Genomic DNA, 22594 nt, shown 5'->3' on the forward strand with positions numbered 1-22594 from the left:
ACGAATCCTTCATTTTTTTTAAGGTGTTTTTTAGTTGTTGAAAATTTTAGAAAAATACTATACGATATCATTTAATAGTAGGTTGACAATAAGAATGGGGCAAGTCTTAGGTCTAGCGATCTTGTGTAATGTACATAATAGAATACAGACATATAACAAGCGTTAGATACATGTAAGCATCCTATTGATCGAGTCCAGTTTACAGGAGTACACGACTTAAGTCGTGTCTATAAGAATGTAGCAGATAAATGGAATGAACATGTTAACATTGTCATAACTCTTAGTAGAGTATTCGCATCAGTTCGTGTAAAAATTCATGTCTATTTTAGCATAAGAATTTACTTTTTCTATTTTACATACTCACTTTTTAAAACTCCCCAAATCGGATTATCTATTTTAAACTATATTTAATTAAAATATCAATTTTTCTTGATTTTTTTTAATTGTTTATTTTTCTTCACACACAACAATCTATTTCACACGCAACAATCACCATCCATTCTTTTCCTTCATTCTCGGGATATGTAAAGAAAGAATAAACAACTAAATAGAAAACGAATAGTGTCAGTGTAAATTTACGTGATTACTATAGCAAACTTGTAAATTTACATAATTATAAATGCTCTTTAACAGCCAAAGGTATAAAATATAATTTTCAAGTGAATGATCTCCCAATATATATTATGTAAAGTACATTTTAACCCAAAACAAAAATATTACATAAAAGATTAATGTGAGTATCCAAAGTCATATGGTGGCCTTGGGAAAGTGGCAACAAAATAGGACCAAGATTTGGGTGTGACTAGGACTAGGACCATCCTAAATAAGCTGCCAAAAAAGCAGTACCAAACAAATAAAAAGTAAAGGCAAGCTTTCATGAAAATTGTATCGTATCATCGTCGGCAAAATAGCAAGCACACAATTTATGTATCTCTTTAAAGAAGAAGACAATACCAACGTGGTGTCTTTACACAATTACACCGACACTTTTGGTGTCTAGCCCAAAACCACCCTCACAATGTTACACATTTTACTATTTTAGTGATTTAAATGATTAGCAAGGTGCATAATATACAAGGACATCATGGTAAAGGACTATACTTATTTATTTATTTATTTTTTTGGAGAAAATACTTAATTTTTAAATTGAGTTTAATACTGATATATATTTGTGTCATTGGGGTATGTAGCTGTCGCCTGTCGACCCCAAGTGGTAATTGCAATATAAGTGTTCGGTTGTCCATTGATGGCTACCTGCAGTGTTCGTGCTGTGCACGTTGGGTCACATAGTCATTGTGTGGGCCAAGGAAGACAATAGAGAGAGATAAAGTTTCAACTTATTTTTTGTCTTTGAGCGACTTTCTGGTGTTTATTTCGGATGATAGTATCAGACAAATACAATAATCGATTTTGGTGTAAGTGAAGACTTTAAATCTCTTATTCAACTATTAGAGACTTTGCAAGTTGAGTTAATTGAAACTTACTTATGATTTTGTTCAATAAGTCTGCCCTTTATCAACTTAGGTAAAGGGGGCATGGTGCTCCATAATTGTATTTATTTCTTTTTATTTTTTTTAAAAAGTTTCAACTTATGACGTCTGTATGGTTCTTTATCATCAAATCAAGACACCAATCAGTTTTTGGTGTAGCGAGAATTGAATCCCGAATCTCTTATTTAACCATTCGAAACTTTACCAATAGAGTTAATTAGAACCCACTTATTTTTATTGATTTGAAGTGTTCCAAAGGTGTTAATAGATGCCCATTGATTTAAAAAATATTTTTAAAACCTCTTTACGGAAAATTCAATTTTATATATTTTTCAGTAGTATTAAAATTTATATAAAATGGTCAATTCATAAATGCAAGCACCCGTTAACTTGAGCCAATAAAAAAAAAAAAAAATCCTACCGCAACCCGAACCCTGAACCCCTACCCCTACCCCTTCAGCCCAGTCCATAAATGTTTTGTTATTTCCTTAGGCCAATATAAGTGGCTCATGCAAAAATAATAACACCAAGATGGGGTAAGTTGTGGCCATTAGTTGATTTTGCATTTAACATTTAATTTGTGAGAAACTTATTTGTGAAAATTTCCTAGACATACCACATTACCAGTTTACCACCAGGTATCAGTCTATCACCACCAACAACAACTAGTGTTGATGCGAGTATGCCCGAGTCACCATGTTGAACTTGGATCTAAGAACTAAGAACTAAGAACTAAGAACTAAGCTCATCTAAACACAACATGTGGCAAGACAACAAAAATAACCGAACGCAATTTAATCGCTAGAATCGTAAATGAATTGAGTTGTTTATAAATTGTATGAATTTGACTAAAAAGAAAAATTATTTATATTTTTCTATTTGGTTACTGACTATATAACGTTAAGTTTTCCCATCATTGCTTCATATGAGAGGAAAATCTTAAGTGAAATGATAAGACACATGAAAGCTACTGAGACCAAAAGGGAAAATGGGGAAATATTAGATGCAGTCAAATAACGTTGTTGAGTTGTTGGGTTGATCACACATGGAATGATTTGGTTTACTTTTCTTGACCTTGTTTTGCCTATTTTCAATGAGATGTGAAAATGTCTCAGATCATTTATAGGTGAGGGTTTAAGGGATATGTTAGTGATCAAAATGACAAGTGTCTCATATGACCTTGAGACACATGTCATTCAACAAGGAAAACATTTGTAGAATCATGATTAATTTGAGACGTGAATTTTAAACATGTGTATACACAATGTTGTATTTGCCTCAATTTTCTTCAAACCATTTTCTCAAAAAAAAAATAAAAATCTTCAAACCACATTCCTCCTCATATTCCTTCAAAACATAATCCCCATGGTTAGATTAAGATAAACACACTTTGCCAAGTCCATGATTTGAATGTGTCAAAATTGGCTTTAAAAGAAGGCATCTAACATGTTTTATAACGAATAGAAATCATTTATTTCACTTCCATATTCCGCTTTATATTTCATCCGTTGTAGCATATTGTGTGATTGCTTTTTTTTTTTTTTTTTTTTCCTATTTAAACTATGGTTATTTTATAAAGAAAAAATTGTGCTTGGTGAAGTATAAAGTTGAATACAAAATGTGTATTTTATTAACATTGTTAGAATTATGAAATAATTATATTGTATTTCTTGAGAATAAACAGTACAACACCTTTAAATAGGAAGACATATGAATGCATTGTAAAAAAACTAAAGTGGGGTTAAACTCCAATAGGATAAATTGAGTAGTTAATATAATATTAAGATTAGGGACACTACTTAACTCAAAAACTTAAGTTTATGAGTTTGGGTCTAACTATGTTATATAACTATATTAATCACTCTCTCTTTTCATTATTATTCAATGTGAGCCTTCACATACATGTGTATACTTAACAATTTATCCCTCATGTGTGAGTTTTTTCCTCTATGTGGGCCACTAAAAATTCCTACTAGCTCCCCTTGCCTATGGCCTTTTTCCATCGTTATCACATCATTCATGAGCCTTTCATAAGCCATTTGTAGGGACCATGTATTAATCCCACATGCTTATCAATGGAAACCAACTTGCATGTTCATGTCCATGGGAACTTCACACTGCACCGTTATTTAGAACCATTGGTAATACTCATATGTGGGGCATTTTTCTGCCAAGATTATTTGTATGGGCTTTATGAGCTTGCTCAGTGTGATTCATATTTATGAGGGCTCCAAGTATGTGTGTCTCGTCCTTACTCCAATTGTGAAAGGGACTCATCATTCCTCCATTTGCGAAAGAGACCTTAAACATCTTGTCACACACTACAATGGGTTCCAATGCCACTTGTTAAAGAGAGAACATTTGAATTAAATGATGTCCCTATATGTTATTTAAGTATCATAAACTATTCGATTTAAGGCTCTGAGGTGTTAATCTCCCAACAATATACACTAACAAACATCATTAATCCCCCTCAAAAAAAAAAAAAAAAAAAAAAAACAAACAAACAAACAAACATCATCTAATTTGTTATCTAGTTCAATCTTCAACCATAGTGCCTGTTTGAACTTTGAAAATACTAGTAAAAACAAGAGAGGGAGAGAAAAAGTCTTGAACATTAACATAAGCTTCTAGGCCATGGGCTTAACAAATTCTTAAAAAAGGGACATAAGATTGTTCATTATTGATAAAATTTTGTCTTGCTCTAATTTTTTGGCCTTGTGCATCATCAATTCCCCTTTCTTGCTTAATTTATGTAGTCTAACCATAAGGTGAGCCCACGTTCTTTCAAGTGATTGGAGGATAATAAAAAATGTCAAGCTCAAAATTTTTCAAATTCAAAGATTAGTTTGGTAAAATTGATATGCTTTGACTTTAAAACAAGATGTTATAAATCCATTCTTCATATAGTAATAGGTTAAATGAAGTTGTTTTGAGTTTATTAGCATATTCATAAATCATAACAATAATTCCAAATTGGTATGTATATAATATTTCGTTTGAGTTAACAAATTCAAACGATCAACATTAATATTTATAACTTTGATTATGACATCTTGACCTCCATAGAAGATAAGATAGTGTGATAGGTGACCCCTTTATCTATTGCCGTGAGAGTCTCTGAGTTACTTTACCAATCAAAACCAATGGTACTCCATAAAACGTGTTTCATGTGAAAATCATTAATAGAACTACAGCATGATAATTAGGTACTCAATTACACGTGACCATGAAAATAATACTTAATTTGTTTATCATAAACTTGTGAGTTGTTAGTTAACTCACATGTCTTTAAACTTTTAATGAGAGATTTAAGAAGATTGAAAAAAACTCATTGATATCTTGATAAATTGATAAAAAGAAACCTATAAAATCAAATCCAACCTTATAAGAATGGTGGAATTTAGACAATGTAAAAAATCTCACGGGTTTCTTTGACTCCTCATAAAATGAGAGGCTCCAATTCAATTCAATGGCTCTCCTTTTGAAGATGTGCTTAACTTTTCTTTTTATGTAGATACTTTGAAAATGAAAAAAAAATATGATTTTGTATAAACACTGAATTATTATCCAATGTAAAAAGGAGAAAATTTTAGTCTACATATATTAAGCTTCATCCAAAAAATTAACAATTATGAATTGACTAAAATGATGCTAGTGATCTTCATCTTTTCTTCTCTTTCTTATAAAATATCAAACACTCAAATTTGTAGACTTATTTTACATAAGATGGAGGGAAAAAGTGTGAGTTTTTAGTGTCTAAGTATCATAGCAAAAGTTAGAATCTTTTTAAGGCTACAATACTTTTTAACCCCTTTGGTATGGATCCCTTAACTATGAAACTTATAATTTACACTATCGAATATTACAATCTGTTAGCATTTGTCATTAACCATCCCAAAATGTGGTCATCTTTGGTCAGGTTAACGGAAACAATGGAAGACTATAATAGAAGATGATGCATGTTGACATTGTTATAATAGTTGTGGATTATGAGTTTTGGCTAAATCAATCGGAAATGTCTTTTGTCATCAAATAAGAAACATGAAAACAAATCTCTCAAAAGGAAATTAATTGTTGTTTAGACAGGATGGTAAAACACAATCATCATAAAATGGATACAAAAGTTCATTTTAATTTTTTTTTTTAAATAAGAGTTTAAATTATAAGTTTCTACAATTGAGATAGTAATCCTAAACTTGGAGGACATAAAATATAAGCAAAAATATACTTTAAATCCTATGACTTTGATCAATCACTATTTTAGTCCATTAAGTTTTAAAAAAAATTCATTTTAGTCCATTAACTTTAATGTCACAATCACTTTAGTCCTTCAGTCCATTGCCGTTAAAAAGTTTTTGTCAACTCCCTTAAGAGTTAAAACAATTTCATTTCTCATATTTTATTAATTTATTTAAACAAAAAAATCATCTTTTAAATTAGCAAATTAAAATGACAAATGTTCAAATTTAATGGAGTAAAATAAAAACTTTTAAACTTCTTTTTTTGAGGGGAAAAAAAACTTTTAAACTTAGTGGATTAAATTGACACTTGATTAAAGTTATAAGATGTAAGGTGTATTATTGTTTAAAATATATTTAGGCATGAGTAAAGTATAATTTTTTGCCATAATTTTGTGGTTTTTTTTTTTTTGGAGTCATTTACATTTCAAAATTTTCATTTTGGTACTTCTTGTTTTATTCTACTTTCATATCGATCACATCGTTCATTTTTGTTAGTAATCAACTACAAGTGCCAAATAAATAGCATCCTATAAGCTGTCACAAAATTAAACATAAATGGTCAAAATAATAATTTTAAAACAAGGATCAAATAGAGATAACACCAAAAGATTAAAGTTTTCTTTGTCTTTCTCTATCATTGGCTGGGCATTACATTTAAAATAGAAAAAAAAAAAGTTTCTCTTCACATGCTTCGTATGTTTTATTATTGAGTGTGAGTTTTGAAAATCTAATAGTTAGATTATATGTTCTTCTTATATACTCTATACTTGCAAAATTTCAAAAAAAATCAAAAATCAATTGTTATATTATCAATTAAATGTTCAAGTTTTGAAATTTTCAAGTTTTTGTATTATAAAATTATGCATGAAATATAAATTTATTGATCAAATAATAAATAACATATAATTTGAATGAAATTTGACATATATATTAAAAATATAAAGAACATATACTTTATTAAAATTTCAAAATTCACTCTCAGTAACAAAAAAAATATAAAATATGAAGGGTTTAGGATTTCTTTTCGAAAAATATTGTTTTTTAAAATATGAAAAATAAAAAATCACGTGCATTAACTCAAAAAAAAAAAAAAAATAATAATAATAACAAATTGCTTTTGGTCTAGTTAATTAAACGCTCCTCTGACCAAAGATTTGCGCAAAGCAAACAGTAAAAAAGCTCAGAAGTCAGAACCCAATGGAGGGAGAGAAGCAAGAAATTCAACATACCAAGCCAATCCGTTGCATCGTCAAACTGGGTATGTCTTTTTTCTTTTTCTTTGATATAAAAATCCCATCTGTTTTTGTTTTCTTCTCTAAAACAGTAACAAAAATTTAAATCACTTGTAAATTGGTAAACTTTGATGTTTTACACTACAGCTCCTGTTGCTTTTTCCAACTTTATATTATCACATTTAATTTCTTGATCGTTTATTAGCTTTTACCAAGAAACCCAGAAAGCTAGCTTGAGCAAACATGTTTATACAAGTCCATTGGCAATAATAGATTAAAGGGTGTCTATTATTAAAACTGTGTTTCACCCATGTTTAAATACCCAGCAAGTTAGAGGCTTTGATGTGAAATTAGCAAAGAATGTCATGCAAAATGTAATTTATGGATAAATATATTTAGAGGATAGCCAAAAGGAATAAGAAAAGAATTGTTATGTACTTTTTCTCTATAACCTTAACCAAGTTTATTAGTTATTACACTACAGCATTGTTGCTCATTTCACCTTTATATGCTTGTGTTTACATTAATTGTTGTTTATTAGTTTTACCAAGAAGCCAGAATGCTGCTTGAGCAAACAATGTTTATACAAGTTCATTGGCAGTACTAAAATTAATTGGTTCCTATTAAATTTCATTTCAACCCATGTTTAAAATTAATCCCTGCTTTAATACCATGAAAGTTTGAGGCTTTCATGTAAAATGAGCAAATAAATGTCATGCAAAATTGACTATATGGTTAAATATTTTTTGAGGATCTACAAATGGAATACAAAAATAATTCTTATGAGCAAACTATTAAGAAATGTGCTTTGTGTTGTGAAGGAGGTGCGGCAATTACTTGCAAAGATGAACTTGAGAAGATAAATAAAAAAAACCTTGACATAGTGTCTTCTCAGCTGAGGCAAGCAATGATGCCGGGGTGGTCTTCTTCTATGAAGGTTCTTGGGATGGATTGGAGCAAGAGACATGGGGAATCAGAGGTTTCGTGTAACATAGATGATTTTGTACACAATGCAAATGTAGATTCTAGTCGTTTTGTTGTTGTTCATGGGGCAGGTCAGTAACATGGATCCATTCATGAATTGGGAAATGATTCTTGATGATAAGCATTTAAGACACTGAATTGAAATATGATTATGATGCTAATTAATAGCGTTGCATAAACAATGAGAATGATGCTTTTGGGTATAAAGAACATGGTCATTTTCTTTATACTGCAGGGTAATTTCCCTGTATTCTTTCAGGATTTGATGCTTTGAAGTTGTTTATATAGTTTTTATAAAGTACGCGGCAGTTCAATTTATAATCTATAATGGGGGTTTAGGTTCTTTTGGTCACTTTCAAGCCAGTAAATCTGGGGTTCATAAAGGAGGATTGGACCAATCTCTTGTCAAGGCTGGTTTTGTCGCTACACGAATTTCTGTAAGATGAACTGATTTTTTGTATTTGTTATTTCTTGATTTTTTATTTCTTAGCTTTTGATTTCAGCAATTGTGTAGAACTTTTCTGCACTTTAGTCAGTTGAGTTTGTGAAGATGGATTGGATATATTTTTAGAATGATAGAAGTAAGTTGAAAAGAATTGCGCAACTGAGTATAGTTGATATGGATGCTAATTTATATAAAACTTGAAATTTTGTACCCATGCACCCTTCCTTGTATCTACCAGAACTGTTTCACCTGATTAAGGTTTTTGTTAACCCTGTTTAGATGCCATATTGTTTGGAGAATTTTTATGTATGGAGTTGTTTGAGTCCTTGATTAATTGGGCTACCATGATTGCAGTTCAACAATCAACATTAGGGAAGAGGGATGCAAAAAAAAAAAAAAATGATTGCCTTTTGAAGTACGATGTTGTATTTCATGTCAACCTACTATAGTTTTTTTGAGCCCTTGTTTCTCTTGGCCTGATTTTGTTTTGGAATTAGTACAAAAGCTATATGGGAGCCAAATCTCAGATACTAAGAAGATGTTGACCAACAAAAAAGATTCTCCACATTCATTAATCTACACTTATTTGGTGTTCAATTATATAAAATTAGGCAGTTGTGATGTCAGAATTCTCTGGTTAGATCCTTTATTTCAACAATTAGTTGGTCTACTATATAGAATATTGGTGAACAAGGATCTTTTCCTTTACCTTATTTATCCTTTTCTTTGTTTTGTTTCCATTTTTTTTTTTCAGGTTACAACCCTCAATCTTGAAGTTGTTAGAGCATTAGCCAGAGGTACTAATTTAGTTGTTACAATTCAACTTTTATGCATGTTTTCTCCTAACTCTACTTATCCAAAAAAAAAAAAAGAAGTTTTCTCTTAGTTCTATATTTTATATATCTGCATATCTTCCTCTCCATCAAGTCTAGGTCTATAATGCAAGTCAATGTTTGTGTATCAAATGTGAAAGAATGCCGTACATATTTCTTTATAAGCATACTTTGCTCCTGACAATTTTATCATAACCAAGTAAACAATTTGACAAACCATGTCACCAGCTTCCATGAAGTTCATATTGCAAAGTTATTGGGGTTGAGAATTTGCCAACTTGTGATAGTTTCTTGTTGCCTCATTATTTGTAATTCTCTTTTTCTTGCAATCTTTTGTTCATGCTTGATATTATTTTTTGAAGGAAGATAATATGGTAAAATTTACGTTGACAGAGAATACAAATATTACAATTTCAGCAGACATTTGAATTTTTGTGAGAATGCTATCTTATTATTATGTTAGACAACCCAATTTTCTGCCTTGCATGTCTTTTAGAAATGGGAAGTAAAGCAATTACCCTTAGCAAAGTTTCGTCTTTTCTTGCAGAGGGTATTCCTTCAATTGGAATGTCTCCATTTTCATGTGGCTGGTCAACCAAAGAGAAAAATGTTAGGAGCCTCCAGAAAGACTGTTGTTTTACTATATGCACCAATAATGGAGGCTTTTTAATATTTTTTTTTTTTATTCTTTCATTTCTGGAGATGCTGTCTCCTCTTCCTAAGTTTGAACTCTCATATCTCTTACAGATAGCCTCAGCAGATTTGGCTGCGGTGGATAAGGCTATTGACTCTGGTTTCATACCTGTAAGTTTGAATTGTTTGATCTATGATAATAATACTTCAAAGCTTGAAATTATAATAAGTCCTGTTCTCTTGAACATCATCTTTTCTAGGCAAAGTTAACAATCATCTGTATTGAGTAGCAACTGGTTAAATTTATCACCACACACTCAGGTGCTTTACCTTGTTTGTCCAGTAAATAACCATCTTAAACATCAGCTATACTCAAAAGCTTAAGCCACTAAAAGGGAGTTTTCTGAATATAATTTAACTTTCTGAAAACCTTTTTGTTGAGTAAGTAAAAAATTATCTCATTATTAGTTCTTAGTTAGGAAGATCATTAGATAAATAGATGAAGATTACTGAAGGTGTAGAATCATATAATTTTTTAGATAAAGGAAGTGGCCTATGTCAGACAGAGAGGATCATTCTTTTGCAACTAATAGTAAATGTTTTAGCTACTAAAGATGTTTATTCTTATCTGCCTTCTAGGTTCTGCATGGAGATGCAGTGCTCGATAAATTACAGGTTTGGTCCCTGTGAGACATGTTTATCACCTTTGTTAGTTATTAATTGTTAATAACCTCATTCATTTACTTTATAAAATCAGGGCTGCAGCATATTGAGTGGAGATGTTATCATACGTCATCTTGCGGCGCACTTAAAGCCTGAATATGTTGTTTTTCTTGTATCCTCTAATTTTTATGAGTTCTTTTCATGCTTAGAATACTATAAACATAAGATTCTTTTATTCATTCTAGCAAAATTAGAATCAGATGGCTTGTGGATGGGTCTTTAGTGTTTTTACCTGATAAATGTTATTGAAAGTAAATGGCTTTTACAATCCTTTTTACTATCTTGGTATATCTTGTCTCTTAATCAGAGCTCCAAAGCACTGATGAAAGCAGCCTTCACTTCATGTCACGTATAAATTTCAGTGAAACGATTAAGGGTGATGACATAGTTTTTGGGGGGAAAATAATAATTGGCTAAAATACTTTAAACACCCTAAGTTTGGGGTTCCTTCTAAATTGGTCAATTGAGTAGGAAAACTTGTAATTACTGTGTTAAGTATTACAATAATGTCAACATGCCCCTTCCATCAACATCTCTTAGGATCTTGTTATTTACCCATCCATAAATGACATTGTTTTGGATAGAAAAAAAATTTTGATGTTGCTTTTAGGTAGATTAACGATGAAAATGTGACACACCATAATGGAAAAGGGCATATTGACATTATTGTAATAGTTGAGGGTTGAAATTGCAAATTTCGAAAGTCAAAGAACCAAGTTTGAAGTGACCCCAAAGTTAAGCGATGTAAAGTGCATTTTAGCCTAAATAATTTGTTTCTGTTACTAAACTGATCTTTGGAATTATTTATTATGTTCTATTAAGAACACAGATATAACTTTTCTGACATTATGTATCAAGATATGTATGTGAAGTTGGTTTTCCCAATATTCACATTTGACGCATCTTATACTTAGCTAGAGTTAAATTACCTCTCTGATTGATACGTATCAAATGACATTCTATGCTGTTATCCAATTAATGTGGATTAAAGACAGATGTTTTCGGTGTATATGACCGTCCACCAACAGAACCTGATGCAGTACTCTTGAGGGAGATTGGTGAGTACTTGTTATAAAACCTTGATCTTATACATGCATGGTATCTTAAGGAGTTCAGTTGGCTTGTTAAATGTTGACTGAAAATTTTCCCATAATGGCAGCTGTTGGCAAAGATGGGAAGTGGTCTGTTGTGAAACCAGTGCTTCAGAACATGGATAAGCAAGAAGGTTAGTGAGAAAAGAATTGAGATGTTTTACCTCATCTTTACATGGCAATATAAAGGTCCATTGTTTTATGGTGACAGTTTAATAGGAGTTACATCTGCTTTGCCACTTGTTTTTAGGATCAGCTTATAGGATATTCAAGGATTTTTCTTCTTCCATCTACAGTGAGAGCAGCATCAACATAAAGCTAGATTAATCAAATTGATTTTCATTGCATGTACAAACTTTCACTATGTTTTCAGTATCGGATTTTGCTTCAGCATGACTCATGTGATGGAATGTTAAAACTATAGCTTTAAATGCTGGTTGCTTCTACATGCCTTTATGTCTAGCTCAACATAAAAAATAAAAATAAAAAATATTTTCTGTGCTGTGATGTGTTTGTTGATATAATGGTGGATTTAGATATACAAATATTGAGAAAAGCTGAGCATCTTGTAAAGTTACTCCTTTGTGTTAACTTAAACTTGGGAGATTCAAACAATGGGTGTCTATATAAATATATATATATATATATATATTTACAATTAAAAAAAAAAAACTTTTCTGTGCCGTGTTTGTTGATATAATGGTGGATTTAGATATACAAATATTGAGAAAAGCTGAGCATCCTATAAAGTTACTCCTTTGTGTTAACTTACCTTTAGAAACATAGGATTTTAAACAGGCACAAGAATATGGATCTGCAGAGCACCAAAATTTAATAGATGTTTTCTCATATTCTGTCAACAGTTCAAACAACTGTAGCTGCTCATGATACAACTGGGGGTATGGAGACCAAAATAGCAGAAGCTGCAATGATTGCAAGACTTGGCATTGATGTTTACATTGTGAAAGTAATGACTCCTTTGTTACAATTTTACTTAATCTTTTTCAACTTATGTTTTGAGAGTTTGTAGTGATTAAGATTAAGCTGGATGCAGGCAGCCACAAACCACGCATTAAGGGCCTTAAGCGGAGAACTGAGAGACAAGAGAGACAACATTCCTGATGATTGGTTGGGGACAGTCATCCGATTCATGAGCTGAGATTGGCAGCTAAGACCACCTTGTATAATGTTGTAACATTCTGATCAGCCATTCTTTTACACTATGATATGAATGTGTCAGAAAATCTAGACCCTCAAATTGATTTGAGTTTGAAATTGTTTTAGCACAGGTGCTCATTGATAACCCTGGAAATGCTCGCAAATTGAAATTTGTAATCTCTTAACATTCAATGTTTTCGGCCCTCAGTGGAAAACTGACATTCGTGCAGGGCTTGTTTATTATCCTGTGGTCCAGTTTGCTTGCCAGAGGGTGTACTATTTGGGTCATGTTACAATTGCCAATTGAGGCAGTGTGTTTCTTTAGAGTCGTACTCCAATCTTATCCTCCAAGATTCATTTGGCCTCATTATTCACTCTGTTGAGGGCTCCAAGCCAGAAACAGTAAATTCTATGCAAGGAAAATCCAATTCAGCACTGGCTTATTTTGAAAATAGTTTGTTTTAAACCGATAGATAATACATTTATGAGGATACACCAGATGCACAAATTACTTTGTGCATGCTGTGCAATCACACTTGCATAAACGATTCATATCAAAAATACAATTTACCGTTTCTCGGATTCTATTCCCATTATTTTGTTTCTTTCACACAATATGTTATTTATAAACTGTTTCTTTCACACAAATGTGTGATTTTATAAACTGAAAATGTGATGTAAAATCATGTTTTCAGTTATAAAAACTCATGCGCGTGTAACTTGTACAAGAGTCTTTTTCCTGTTATCTAATATAGGCATCGTCTCTCACAATGTGTGGATCCCACACTTGTGTGAAATCTACACTAAAAAACGACCGACTCACATGTTAAACGCATGAGATACATTCTCTCTCACATGTAGATCCCAAACGGTTATAAAATTTACACTATGATGGACAATACATTTATATATGAGATGATACATTTATCAAATGCATGAGATACCTATTACATATGAAGAAGCTATTCACCAATACAATATTTTCCCTATCAAAAAAAAAAAAAAAAACCAATACAACATTTTCATTTTTTTTTTAATTACAGTAAAAAGTCCAAAATGGATGGATCCTTGGATCCACAAACTCAATAAAAACCATCAAACTGCCACTGAAAGCGAGTGCAGAATGAGGATTGAAAAAGAAAAAGAAAAAAAGAGTACGTGTTATCAAGGGATGACAAAATCAAAAGGCCACCAAAAATCCTACAACAAAAACAATCATCCATCCATTTCTGTACTTATTCACTCAGTCTAAAAGCACATAAATAGTATAAACATTTTCAGCACAGGTAAATTCAAATGCAATTAAGAAAAAAACCACAATTATGAGAACCAATCTATTTGAATACGAAGAACTTTAAATGGAAACTTGAAACAACATGAGGCGCTAAGAAGTGTATATACAGTCTTTGCTGGAATATATAACTTCTCCACACCAAGACCCAGGAAATGGTTCGGTACTAATCAAGCAGAAGGAAATAGTGATTATAAAAACCTAATTCATAATGGCAAAGTCTAGTGATAGGTAGAGGGCACATTTCAATAAGAATATTTCTGAAATAAGTGACCCCTAAAGTAAGCTACTATTATGTGGTTCTGTTTAAAGTCCTGGACTTGAAGCATTCCCCATTCATGAAGGACAATTACTTGGGGCCAATGTCCTTAAGGCCACAGATCTGCTCTTCTCCCATAGCAGACATCACTGAAACAACCAAATCTTTTCCATCACCAAATCCATCCTTGATCTGCATAATAGAATCCAAATAAATGAGATAATATAACAATACATAATCCATTAGGAAACAGTTGTGCCAACAACTTTTTTGAAACATATTTCATAGAATCTATTATAGATTGCCTAATAATTGCCAAGTAACAAAATTTTTCGATCAGTACAAAATTCTGATGCCAAGCTGAAGCTGAAGACATTAGACATTAGAAATTAGAAATTAGAACTATAGAACTATAGCATCATTCACTTTTACTCTCCTAAATAAACCAGAGACCAAGGGCACCTTTAACGTTAATTCAAGTACAAAATTCTGATGCTTTAACCTTATAATGCTTGCATTCCTAATATTGTCTATAGCCCATAGTGTATTAGTTTTCTTCCCAAACTGCATCAAGATGTAAAATGTGACAGGCTTTTATTTGTCAATACACTTATGAGTTCCATTCATGTTGTGAACAAGCGTATTGAAGCCATGTTGTAATAGTGCAGTGTGTCACTGTCAACGGATGGAAATAGAAGGAGATGATTCCAAGGAGGTGTCTTTGGAGCTATAAACTTTATATTATGAGTATATATAAATAAACAGATAAAGACAAAGGAGTCAATAAATATAAATATGAAGTACCCCCATATTTTTTATTTATTCATCTTGCAATGTTTTCATATAACAATTAAAAGACCTATTACAGAAAACTTTAAGTGATTATTTTTTTTTTTAATGGGGTACCTTGTAACAAGCAGAGACTATGTTCCTTCCTCATATAGCTACATTACAACCTATGTAGCACGGGTGCGTTTCGGGATTCGGGTGCGGGTGCGGGTGCAGGACTCGACAATTTTTGAAAAGGTGGGTGCGGGTGCGGCGGGACTCGGCGATTAAAAAATTATTAAAAATATTTTTATTTATATTTTTAATATATTGCTAAGCATACTTTTTCACATTATACAAACATATACCAAATTTAAGAGCAATAGTAGATAATAACTAAAACATGATTTTCATAAATTAAACACAACTCACAAGATTGAAACTAAAACATTCCATAATGTTTGGAAATTAGAATACAACTCACAAGTTCGAAATTAAAACTAAATAAAAGATAATCAATAAGACAATCAACAAGACAATCAAACACCAACTTCTTCATCATCAAGATCAATGTGAGGAGAGGAGCTTATGTTTTGGCGTTTGTGTGAAACTGGGCTGAAGTAGGGTTTAGAAATAAGTCGAACGGTGCGTTCTACACCTTTTTTTTTTTTTGAATTTTGGCCGATACGGCCGATTCAGGTCGATTCAGGCCCGAGTCGGCTCGTGTCGAAGCCGCGTTGGCTCGCGTCGGTGCGAGTCGGCGAAAAGCACGTGGAATCCACGTGGCACGACGCGGCGGGACGCAGCCGGACGCGCGGGTAGCGACGTCCCCTGCGCGTCGCCGCGTCCCCTGCGCGTCGCCGCGTCCCGCCGCGTTGGACGCGGGTGCGACACCTCTGGTGCCGCGTCCGTGCTTCATAGATTACAATTGAGCTGGCAATAGCTAAAAAATGTAAAACAACCTCAAGCAGGACCCGTTACAATTCACAAAGCAGGACCTTGATGCTGCACACCTAAGAATAGGTATATGAGAAAAACTTTAAAAACAAAAGACTTTTTAAATAAAAAAATTTCTTTGCTAGTTATGAATGGGCTTATTTTGACAAACTAGGTATAATGCATGACAAGCCATCCTCACTTGATAAAAATTCTTCTCCTTAACTATTCTTGTAAAATAAAAGGAAACAAAATGGAAGACAATATATGCACCAAAGAAACAACTAAGAAAAGACAGAATAAGGAATTATATCCTAATATGCAACAAGAATGCGAAGCAGAACTTCTCTAGCATTTCTAGTATAACATAATCTTGATTACTAGTCTAATGTGAATATGACGGTAGAACAGAATAGCATTCATCTCAGCATAGAATAAGGCTGCCAAGAAAACAATGAAGCAGCAAACAAAATAAGATGCTAAATCCCTTTTTCTTTCATCAAAATATAGTTAGTACATTCCTAGCACAACATAGAACCAAAAACCTTTCATCCAATAATACATATTCCTTTAGAAAATAAAAATGATCATAAACTCTATTAATTCCCAATGAAATTCAGTAATAAACAAAACTGAATACTAATTCAGCATAGTAATGGGAAACAAAATAGTGGTTTTTTACTGTCATAGTGGCCAAATGACAACAGTAAACACTGGCTCAATTGCAAAATATTTAAACAAGCAAGTTAGTGTGTAAGAAGCACGGACATGGACATGGATACAACACTACTTGGGACATGGTAACACTACAATTCTTGAAAAATTAGGACAATACGGCATTAATCAATATATTGTTATGTGTATACTATTTATTTTTAAGAATATTTTATGGTTATTCTAAGTTTTCAAAATAAACAACAACTAAGAGAATCATTAAAAACATAACTAAAATCAAAGAAATTTTTATAAGAAAAAGTCATATTTTTTCTTCTTGACCCAGTAAGGACACACATGTAGAGTGTCTCTGGTGTGTCTTTGTTCAACAAGGTCACTCAGGAATTTTGGAGTGTCTTGTTCTTCTTAGTTCTTATGTTAGCCCTATAACATATAAAAATGTTCTTCATTCAGAATACTGAAAATTACTAAAATTGTCCCAAAACAAATAGGATTCCCTTATCCAAAACACCATAGATTATCCAAATTCCAAACCACATATAAGCTATCTACTGCGGCAACCACAAATGATTTCCAATGACTCCAAGCATACCAAAGTCAGCAAGTGTTGTTAGTGCACGTGTTTGGGTCGAGTTCCACACTACAGAAAATAGTAAGGAAAGTGAGCAGTTGATGGACGTAGATGGGTCTAAATCCTTTAGCTTAACCTTTTGGGTTGGACAGGTAACCCAATATATATAGCTGGGCACAAACCTTTTGGATGAAGCTTTTGCGGTAATACGATGTCCAACATGTATATCAACGGGCGGTTAGTGGACCCCTCGGGCGCTTCTCTCCTGAACAGCAACAAAGCTAACTGACTAATTAACGTACACAGTTTAAGCCTAATTTCCAAAAATATTAGAATATATTATAAATAATTAAATTTACCATTTTTTTTATTAAGTTTTGAGAACAGTGATAATTTATCCCAAAAAAAAATTAACTTTTTTTTTTTCAAGCGAAGGTACCTAGAGTTTTTCATTTACCTAATAAGTACTATTCCTTTAATTTAGGTGTGTAATTAAAATAAAATTACACTTCTCACGCTAAGCTTTCGCCCCATTTATAATATCTTTCCAAATTATCAATTTGCACAAATTAACACTCCAATTTGAATCGATTTATTTGGGGCTTAAATGAGATATAATAGCAAAATTACACCAACTAATTGTGATGAAAACCCACCATTTCTGTCTTATCTAACACTTGGTTTAGATGGCAGGGTACATTGATTCAATTCTCTTAAAAATAGGGTATCAATGAAATAAATTGATAGATTGGAGAGGAGACATTAAAAATGAGTTTATAGTTTAAGGTGAAAAAAATATAATTTATCCTTAAAAAATAAATATTGAATGATTTTTGCTTGTCTAATACATGTTCATAGGTGTCGTAGAGAGTTGGTTGTTTATCAAAACTCAAGTTAGTTTGTGGCCAAAACCAATATGAACAATTGTGTGAAAGGTCTAACTGAGCAGTTGAGCTTGGTTCTAATTCAAAGATGGAACAACCTGACCATGCATATCAATAACATTGTTTGTCTTAGGCCTTTTAATCCTTTTACTTATAATCCCAGCCATTACATGAACTTTTTAGCTATAAACTAAAACCCTACAAGGCACAAATAGGGTCATCCAAAGTCCCATTACTGAAATTAACAATACCATGTGCTATATATGCATGCAAACATTAGGAAAACAAGAAATGCAACAATACATATAGAAGGCTCTTTTAGGCCTGAACAGGTTAATGAAAAAATTATTATTTAAAAAAATGATTTATTTATTTTTAATAAAAAAATCAACCTATTACAACGAAATTTTCATAGTAAATCGTTATAATATGTGGAATTTATTGCAACAAAAATTTAGTGTTGCATAAACCTATTTCCTTGGAGTTTATTACAACGGCTTACATCGACTTTTTTGTTGTTGTAATAACATCTATTACAACGACATTAGTTGTTATTGCAACGACTTTTTTTTGTTGTATTAAGTTTTTTTTCTTGTAGTGATAGAAGGCACTTTTAGGCCCAGTGGCGGAGCCAGGATTTTGGTTTAGAGGGGGCAAAATTAAAAAACATCATTTAAAGTGAAATTAATCTAAAAAATATTAATCAATAATAATAACAAAACAAAGAAACAATTATAAAAAAATATATATATTTCATATCATTAAAATAAATAAACAAAAATAACCAATTCATAGTTACTACAAAATTTACAACAAAAAGTTTACAAATTGATGTGGTAAAAATATGATTAGTGTTATATAAACAATATAATGATAGATGTTTGTAATTATTTTTTGTGATTGGTGACATGCTAATTTGTAAGATATAAATAGTAAAATTTGCAATATTTTTAGCATCACTTAACAATAAAATACTGCAAAAAGTATCATTAACAGTGAAAATAATGATAGAAATTAAAAACAAAAAAAAAAGTTGTGAAATAATTATCAAACGTGGGACAAGACAAAAGCTTACAAGAGCAGTAAATTAGGTGAAAAGGATTTGATGTTTGAGAAATTTTTTTTTTTTTTTTTTTTTACTTTCCTTTTCTTGTGTCAAAACCACTTTCAAGTTACAACCAATTGGGAGTCATTTTTTTCTTTCTTTTTCTTTGTGTCAGAGTCCCTTACATATACAAAGAAATTTTAGGTGGAGTCGGGGGGGGGGGGGGGGGGGGCAGGTGCCCCCTTCGCCCCCCTCTGGCTCCGCCACTGTTTAGGCCTGAATAGGTTAATGAAAAAAATTATTATTTAAAAAAATGATTTATTTATTTTTAAAATTTTTTTAATAAAAAAATCAATCTATTGCAACGAGATTTTCAAAGTAAATCGTTGCAATATGTTGAATTTATTGCAACGAAAATTTAGTGTTGCATAAACCTATTTTCTTGGAGTTTATTACAACGGCTTACATTGACTTTTTTGTCGTTGCAATAACACCTATTACAACGACATTATTTGTTATTGCAACGACTTTTTTTGTTGTATTAAGTCTTTTTTCTTGTAGTGATGAAAGCACTTTTAGGCCTGAACAGTAACTTAATAATTAACAATATTATGGTGGTCACTAGGTTTCCATGCTTTCCTCATGCTCCACTGTATGTTGACTTTCCTCTTTAAACTTCTTGTACATTGCATATAACAGCATGTGGAGTAGCCCTAAGACCAAAATCACAGTATTTGGAATCTAGACAATTAAGACAAGAAAGAAGAAATTAAGCTAAAATTTAATGGCTGAAAGTATCTAAAACAGTGATAGAATTTGCAAATGGAAATTACTTACAATAATAAAAAGGTCATGACTGAACCAACCATATGCAAACCACAATCCGGCATTCAATGTGTGGAAAAATGGTACATAAAAGGGAATAGACTCCACACTCCTAGTTCGAACCTATAAAAAAGTAAAGAAGGGTAAAATGCTTACACGTAGTTTTTTTTTTTTTTGAAAAAATGAGAGTAATTAAATCTCAACTTCAAATACTTTAATTAGTTTACTCACCACAATACTTAAGCGTCTTAAGAAAATACCAACTAAACTGATACCACAAATCCATCCTAGAATTTTGACATGGAATATGCCATCCACTACAAAATATGTGACAAGAAAGACTAAGGTGAACAACCCCGTGTTCAAAGAAGCGAATGCTTTGAGAGTCAAGTTCTACAATCAAAATTCAACATTAATATATAATTGGGTGAAAAAATCTATAATTTCCCAATTAATACAATTTTAACACAAACCCTTAGGGGCTTTGGTGCATAAACAATATATAAGACAATATATATTATCTGCATCACACAATCAAATAACTTGACTATGCAGAGAAGCAGATAATCTTCTTTGATTACTGCGTAGTACAGCCAAAGCGAGGAATTGAATAAAGCCATCATGTAAGGTTCCGATTTGAAACCTTTGGCTGATTTCTTCTTAATAATTTGATAAAATGTTGATCTGTAATATAACTTTTTATACATTAAATTTCAATGCTGATTTTTTGTTCAACAACACTAAATTTACGAGTTGAAAGTGGTGAAATTGATACTTACACTGGAGCCAACACTACCACCAACGAAATACTGCTAGCTGGCAGTAAAGAGAATATAAGTTAATTAAACTAGCATTTAACCCATTACAATTCAAATAGTTTCTTAACTAATCAATCAACTAATTAAGTTAAAAATTAAAAATGAATAACCCTAGTGGAAGTAATAATCAAATAGTTTCTTAACTAATCAAAAAGTTGTTGCAATAACAACTAATGTCGTTGTAATAGGTGTTATTGCAATGACAAAAAAGTCGATGTAAGCCGTTGTAATAAACTCCGAGGAAATAGGTTTGTGAAACACTAAATTTTCGTTGCAATAAATTCCACATATTGCAACGATTTACTTTGAAAATCTCGTTGCAATATGTTGATTTTTTTATTAAAAAAATTAAAAATAAATAAATCATTTTTTTAAATAATAATTTTTTTCATTAACCTGATTAGGACTAAAAGTGCCTTCTATCACTACAAGAAGAAAGACTTAATACAATGAAAAAAGGTCGTTGCAATAACAAAAAAGTCGATGTAAGTTATTGTAATAAACTCTGAGGCAATAGATTTATACAACACTAAATTTTCGTTGCAATAAATTCCACATATTGCAACAATTTATTTTGAAAATCTCGTTGCAATAGGTAGAATTTTTTTAAAAAAAAAAAATAAATAAATAAATCATTTTTTTTAAATAATAATTTTTTCATTAACCTGTTTTGCAATTCAAAATAGCGCCGATTTTTCCAAATTTTCCCACTACTCAATTACTCACCTCTATTACATCAACAAAAATTGTTGTGAAATAAAGATTTAACCTATTACAACAATATAGTTCAATGTGAAATAAAATATTACATATTGTTACAACATATCTCAATGTAAAATAAGAGTTACCTATTACAACAGCACATTTAGATGTAACATAATAATTATTACAACAAAAACAACCTAGAGATACAATAGTATATATACTACATCCATTATTTATTTTTTTTTTTGTTGCAATAATACTCGTTGTATTATGTCTTTTTTCTTGTAGTGATACAGCTTTTGAAGCACAATTCCAATTGTTAAAGAGCTATAACTGCACATTTAAGAAGTTGTCCATAGTTGGAAATCAATTAAGTTCTCTCTGTATTAGAATTTATTTAATCTATCCTTTGGTTATCTCTTTGAAATCTGATATAATTTTCTTAACATTGGGTGAGTTCAGAAGGTAGTAAAAAGAAAAAGAAAAGCAAAAAAATCTTTCTTTTACTACCCTTTTATAGAGGTTTTTTATTCTAATAGCAAGAAAAGTTTACACCTTTCTCTTTAAATTTCATTTTGTGGGTGAGTTTTTTATTAAATCTCTGAGTAACACGATACGTTATGGTAATTTGATTTTTAAAAGTATTTTTCTCTTTTCATTTGAATATATTTTCAAGTGAGTGAAAAAAAAATAGAGTTAAAAATATAAGTTATGGAAATTGTGTTTGAGTCGAGGGATTTGAGTTAAGGAAGTATAAAAGGTCACGATATAAAAGGTCATGCGATTTGAGTTTGAGTAGGTAAAGTTATAACCTTTCTCAGCCTTTCAGCTAAAGTTCAAAAGTAGGTAAAGTTTTTATCTAAAAAGTATTCAGTTGTTTATTTTTAAAGAGTAGACACATTCAAATGGAAAACGACATGTCTTTTTTTTCTTTTCTTTTTTGGTCAAAAGAGGAAATAACATTAAACAAGATTAGAGAACAGT

The 22594-nt window shown here is 31.4% G+C and overlaps 2 protein-coding genes across 4 annotated transcripts in view; one reads left to right on the forward strand and one right to left on the reverse strand.

The window, feature by feature from the left end:
- The window catches only part of LOC126718929 (probable WRKY transcription factor 3), a 60820-nt gene that overhangs the window by 8181 nt on the left and 30045 nt on the right, over window positions 1-22594 (reverse strand). The gene's annotated exons all lie outside the window — the stretch shown is intronic.
- LOC126718930 (isopentenyl phosphate kinase-like) lies at window positions 6862-13076 on the forward strand. 2 transcript variants are annotated; one of them, XM_050421343.1, is made up of 12 exons: window positions 6862-6992; window positions 7788-8021; window positions 8290-8387; window positions 9150-9192; window positions 9776-9837; window positions 9976-10032; window positions 10501-10536; window positions 10619-10696; window positions 11576-11642; window positions 11744-11809; window positions 12539-12642; window positions 12730-13076. In XM_050421343.1, the coding sequence occupies exons 1-12, from the start codon at window positions 6932-6934 to the stop codon at window positions 12832-12834; spliced, it is 1011 nt and encodes a 336-aa protein (XP_050277300.1). In that variant the 5' UTR covers window positions 6862-6931; the 3' UTR covers window positions 12835-13076. The 2 variants fall into 2 exon arrangements, with proteins under 2 accessions (XP_050277300.1, XP_050277301.1); XM_050421344.1 differs by lacking the exon at window positions 8290-8387 and having other exon boundaries at window positions 7788-7945.

The sequence above is a fragment of the Quercus robur genome, chromosome 3 (genome assembly GCF_932294415.1).
Source record: "Quercus robur chromosome 3, dhQueRobu3.1, whole genome shotgun sequence".
In the NCBI taxonomy this organism is placed as follows: domain Eukaryota; kingdom Viridiplantae; phylum Streptophyta; class Magnoliopsida; order Fagales; family Fagaceae; genus Quercus; species Quercus robur.

Coding starts and splice junctions, on each gene's coding strand:
- LOC126718930 (XM_050421343.1), top strand. CDS start 6,932: ATGGAGGGAGAGAAGCAAGAAATTCAACATACCAAGCCAATCCGTTGC. Junction 6,993..7,787: donor CCGTTGCATCGTCAAACTGG/GTATGTCTTTTT, acceptor TGTGTTGTGAAG/GAGGTGCGGCAATTACTTGC. Junction 9,193..9,775: donor TGTTAGAGCATTAGCCAGAG/GTACTAATTTAG, acceptor CTTTTCTTGCAG/AGGGTATTCCTTCAATTGGA.